The sequence below is a fragment of the Cucurbita maxima genome, unplaced genomic scaffold (genome assembly GCF_002738345.1).
Source record: "Cucurbita maxima cultivar Rimu unplaced genomic scaffold, Cmax_1.0 Cma_Scf00030, whole genome shotgun sequence".
In the NCBI taxonomy this organism is placed as follows: Eukaryota; Viridiplantae; Streptophyta; class Magnoliopsida; order Cucurbitales; family Cucurbitaceae; genus Cucurbita; species Cucurbita maxima.
Genome location: NW_019272046.1, coordinates 2675185 through 2680838, shown reverse-complemented (window position 1 = coordinate 2680838; position 5654 = coordinate 2675185). Strand labels below are relative to the sequence as shown.

The 5654-nt window shown below is 34.9% G+C and overlaps 1 protein-coding gene across 2 annotated transcripts; it reads left to right on the top strand.

Moving 5' to 3' along the window:
• On the top strand, window positions 1-2907 carry LOC111466251 (NADPH-dependent aldo-keto reductase, chloroplastic-like). 2 transcript variants are annotated; one of them, XR_002714348.1, is made up of 8 exons: window positions 1-229; window positions 560-610; window positions 992-1068; window positions 1278-1365; window positions 1645-1920; window positions 2068-2316; window positions 2458-2709; window positions 2749-2907. XR_002714348.1 is itself a non-coding variant. In XM_023110858.1 (7 exons), exons 1-7 carry the CDS (start codon window positions 110-112, stop codon window positions 2539-2541), a joined length of 945 nt encoding a protein of 314 aa, XP_022966626.1. In that variant the 5' UTR covers window positions 1-109; the 3' UTR covers window positions 2542-2907. The 2 variants fall into 2 exon arrangements, 1 of the variants encoding a protein (XP_022966626.1); XM_023110858.1 differs by having other exon boundaries at window positions 2458-2907.
• Window positions 2908-5654: the final 2747 nt, after the last annotated feature.

Genomic DNA, 5654 nt, shown 5'->3' with positions numbered 1-5654 from the left:
TTATAAAGGTGGGGAAAAATCAATCTACTTCGTATCTGTTCATTTCCGTCCATTTCATTTGCGTTTGGTTCCCTCGAACTCAAGTTCCGTCTCTCGTGAAAGCTTGGAAATGGCTACTCAAATTTCGTTTTTCCAGTTGAATACCGGGGCTAAGATCCCCTCCGTTGGGCTCGGAACTTGGCAGGCACCCGAAGGTCTCGTCAGTAACGCCGTTGCTGCCGCCGTCAAGGTTTTATCGTATACTTCACCTTCTTTCTATTTGCTTGCTAATTTTAATCAGCAGTAATGCCGATTTCTGCTTTTCTTTTTTTAGTTTTTATTTTATACTGGTAATAGGATTCTTGATCTGCTGTTAGAATCTGAAAGATGCTTCCGGAAGTTTGTATTCGTTCTGATGGAATGACGTTAAAGTAGAATTACTAGCCATAGCAAAATGAGCTTGAGCAGCTGCGATTAAATTGATATTTTGCTCACTACAGAGAATACATTTTACGTATACTGTAGGAATCTTGTGGCGGATTATTGTGTGTTTTAAATTGAGTGTTTATTATTCCTGCAGATCGGGTATCGTCATATTGATTGTGCTCAAATCTATGGCAACGAGAAGGAGGTAATTACATCGACTTCTAATTCCGTGGAAGCAATTTGCATGTCGTTCTTTTTCATTTTGTATAATATCTGTTCATGTATTGTGGTTGATTGTGATTTTCTACACTGGATCTTTACAAGTTCTTTTTTCAGAAATGTATCAGTTCTTGAAAGTAGGTACTAATAGTCCTGGACTAACTTCTTTTTGGTCTGAAAGGTTTCTTTTGTGTCTATTTCATTTCTTTTCCTGCTGTTTCATGCAATGTAATCTAGACTGCTACGATTATACTCTGTACACTTTGTGATGCTACTATATTAGGATATTAATACATAGCAGTTCATATTTTGATTGTAGCTGAAGCTGTAGGACTTTTGGTAATTAATATGTTCTTGATTGTGGCAGATTGGTTCAGTTCTCCAAAAACTTTTTCAGGATAATGTGGTTAAGCGTGAAGATTTGTGGATCACTTCGAAACTTTGGTTTGTTCTAGGATTCTAGTTCTTCTGGCGAAATTATTCATTTGCAATACTATGGAATTTGCCGCAAATTTAACTTTTCTCTTTATATTACGGTGTAAAATCTATGTAAAATTCCTTGCTAATTTCTGAACTGAATTTGGACATAAAATTATTAATGATAAAAGGATAGAAAAGGACTGCAAATTATTTAATTGGGCCATAATTTTCAGGTGTACTGATCATGCTCCAGAAGATGTTCCTGCAGCACTTGACCGAACTCTGAGAGACTTGCAACTTGATTATGTTGATCTATACCTTGTATGTATCGCGAGTTTACTAAAAAGTTGTCACTAAAAGCTCTCTCTTGCCTTAGTTAGCAGTCTTTTGGAAATGCATCTAAACTTACTTTGCATGTTAAGAAAACAAGTTTGCATATGTTGAAGGAGAATAAATAAACAAACTTGTTTAAAGTATTGGTCTCTCGTCAGCTTGGCTACTGTTTAATGCACGTTTAATTGTTTCTCTGTCATTTTTATGAAAGGTCATTTTATTAATGGTGTTACTCTCGTACTATTTAACATAAATCTTTCGTTGAAGATCCATTGGCCAGTTCGGATGAAAAAGGGATCGACTGGCTTTACCCCTGAAAATCTTGTGGCCCCAGACTTACCGGGCACATGGAGAGCCATGGAAGCACTCTTTGATTCTGGAAAAGCCCGAGCTATTGGTGTAAGCAATTTCTCTAGCAAGAAACTTGCAGATCTACTGGAGGTGGCTCGTGTTCCTCCTGCTGTCAATCAGGTGGAGTGTCACCCATCATGGCAGCAGGAAAAATTACATGAATTCTGTAAATCAAAAGGAGTTCATCTATCTGTGAGTGGCAAAATCCTGACTGATTTTCCTTTATCGGTTCACTATCTAATCCACAACGGTAGCCTCCTCTTCATGGCTGCGGAATATGTCTGCTTTTGATAGTTTCAAACTATATGATTACGACACTTGACTTTCACCTTAATTCAGGGATACTCTCCATTGGGTTCACCTGGGACAACTTGGCTCAACGGTGATGTTCTCCAGAGCCCAATTCTTAAAGAGATTGCTGATAAACTTGGCAAGACTCCTGCACAAGTTTCTCTTCGCTGGGGACTACAAAAGGGTCATAGCGTGCTTCCAAAAAGTACTACCGAGTCAAGGATCAAAGAGAACTTAGATATTTTGGATTGGTCCATACCTGAAGATTTGATGGCCAAGTTTTCTAAGTTTGATCAGGTAAGTAAATGGAGTTATATTCTTGTTCGTATACTTGGAGGGAATATATTTCCCTATAATTTTAATGATGAATGTTGTGGTTCTATTCACAAAGTTATTGTATTATTGTACTGAGATCCACTCTATTCTTCACTTGGACAGGCAAGGCTGCTCAGAGGAACCTTTGCTGCGAATGAGAATTATGTCTACCGTACTGTCGAGGATTTATGGGATGGAGAGATCTAAAGCTATCAGCTCTATCATTTAGAGGGTAAGTAGATAACCCCTATCGCCGACGGTTGAAAGAAAATAAATTGAAGTTTGAATATTCTCCTGTGGGGATTTGAAGTTGTTTCATTCCAAATCTGGTTGTATTCTCTAGTTATTGGGTTCTTCTCCTTGTACATTGTGCTCTAGTTTTAGAGTCTGTATGGAGACGAGATGCCTTAAAATTTTTGAGTATGCCGTATGTTTGGAGGTACTTTTAGTGTGAACGCTTTTGGTTTGTGCTGTTTTTAGTCAAGTGTGCTTCTCTAAAGCATTTTCAACTGATTGAACCGTGCTTGTAAGTTGTTTCTTATGAACCAAAAGGTACCTGATATTTTAAAAACACATTCAAACAACCAATCAAGGAGAGAAGGAGAGAAGTAAAGATTTGAACTTTGAAGAATCAAAGCTGAACTTTTACGGGTGTTTGGTTCGAAGGTCGAATGGGCATGAGTTTTGAAGGCTCGTGTTTTTTCTTTTGTTTTTTTTGAAGGTTTTGAAAGTCCATCCCTATCCCCATTTCTTTTTCATTTCTTTTTTCATTTTTCATCCATGTAAATTTTTTTATTTACTTTTGCAAAGATCTGGATGGAGAATCCCCAGAGGAACGGGATGGAGAATTCCCAATGAGAAATGTTTTTCATGTTTTTATTTTATTTTATTTTATTTTTTAAATAATTTTTTTGAATAAACTTTTATAATACATGATTTCATTTTACAATACATAGTTTTTATTAAAAAAAATGTATTTTTAAAAAATCAAAATTTAATGTTCATAAAAAGTTCATTTTTATAGTTTTTTTTTTTTAGAAGTTCAAAGTTCATTATTTTGGCTAAATATAATTATAAAAGAAAGAAATATAAAAAAATTGATTTATTATAATTTATAATAGAAAAATATTTATTTTTATGAATAGAATAGATGGTGACCTTCTACCAAATAGAATATATTCACCCTCATCATATAGCAATGAACTAAGTAGTGACCCTTAAGTGGTGCTCATCTGACCACGTGAGGGTCAAGATAGATGAGTGGTACTCATCTGGCCACGTGAGGGCCAAGATAGATGAGTGCGATCGAGGAGGACAGTGCCATCCAAAAGATGTACATTGAAGTAGACGGAGGTAATAATGCCAATATGAGGGACAAAGATAAACTTAGGTAGGGTTTAAAGCCTTAACCTAAAAAAACCAAGGTTTTAGAAGGAGTTTGCTCATGCAATTCTGGAGTTAAGTGTCTGTATGAAAGCTACATAAATTTGATGTCAATTGGACACCAAACAGATGCTCCAAGACACTGCATGATCAGTATGAAACGAGTAGGTTGTGATCCTCACATAGCAACAATCAAAGTAACAACCTCAAATGGTGCCCATTTGGCACATGAAAGGCCAAGATAGATGAGGGCCATGATGTGACTGATGAGTAGTAGAGTGCATTATCTAACACCAAAGAAATGTGCATTGAAGCAAACTTAAGCATAAGCAAGATGGAGACAATGATATCATGGACAAAAATAGGCTTGATAAATGGCCAGGTAAGCCTTGTCCTTAACCTCGAAAGTCAGGGTTCAAGAAGGAGTTTAGGCGTGGGGCTCTAGAGTTAAGTCCTTTCATATGAAAGATGAAAGCGAGACCAAATTTAGTGTCAATCGAACATCTGACAAACGCTCCACGATAACATATGACAATTCGCTAAACTCATGTATATACCTGTCAGATTGGAAATACCTCATAATATACCTCAGGGGTCCGTCAACTCTCGCCCACTAAAATAAAATAAAGGACAATCTAAATATTTTGTTTTCTTTTATATATATATATAAAAAAAAAGTTCTCTTAACTTTGACCAAATGTTTGTAAGATATTTTAAAAGGTTGAAAAAATAAAAAGTATAAAAATATATTAAAAAATTTAAAAATAATTGATATGAACCAAGACATCTTGTCTTATAGTTGTTAAGAATGTTGTTCAATAATACGTGGTAAAGTTAAGTTCTTTAAAGTTAACTAAATTGTCATCAATTTCATATGAAGAAGAATTAAATTTCATTTACGCAACAATAGCTTCAAGATACTCTAGACCAGACTTCGTTTATTTTTAGATATTACATGATAAATGATTAAAATCTAGATTTATAGTGTTTGGTTGATGTATTTTAAGTTGTAAAACTTTTTATTTATTTTTAGGTCGTGCTAATTATGCTCATAAAATAGGAAGGTTACAAACTCTCACCAAGGTCAAAGATTTGATTTTGAGACTATATAAAACCAGGTATATTATCTTTGTAAATGGGGTAAGAACATTTGTGCTTTACTTTAGACATGCCGTTTAGATTATCTATTTAGAATCATTTAAACTTTAGAGGATCAATTTTACTTGTGGACTCATTTGAATCTTAAATAAGTGTTTTTGCTTGAAATATTTGATCAACAAGATAACTCGAGTATTACTCTCTATTGGAGTGAAATCAAATTGATAGGAGAGTTTAAGCATATGTGAATTAAGGGTTCGTATATCCAAGCACTTACGAGTTTTTTTAAATTCAATTGAGTACGAAATTTTTTATAATAATATTCTCACTCACTAACATCATTGTCAGTATTACTTTAATAAATAATATCCATTCACTTACAACTTATATCATTTTTTATTTCAAGAAAGGTTGGATGAACCATTGAATTTTCAACTCTAAATATTGCAATAATAAATGACTTCCTATTTTTTACTTTTCACAATCGACTTAGATAATGAAGTATTGACGTGACATGTTGATTATAGATTAATTGGCCATTTAGGATAAAACACAGGTTGAGAGGATTCGTCCCCGAGGTCGTGGAACTGTTTGTGTACGTCGGAAACATGGAATGGAATGGAGGGGTTGTATGCATTTGGACAAGCAAGAGCCATTGGTGTGAGCCAATTCTCAACAAAGAAGCTCTAGATTTGCTCAAAACTGCAAAAGCTTGCAAGGAGCTGACTAAAGATGAGAGTTGGTTGATGGGGCAGGCATATTCTCCATTCAGATCGCCCCTATGTGACAACGAGCTTCAAAATCCCCCACCTCGACCTGTAAAAAAAAAAAAAAAAAAA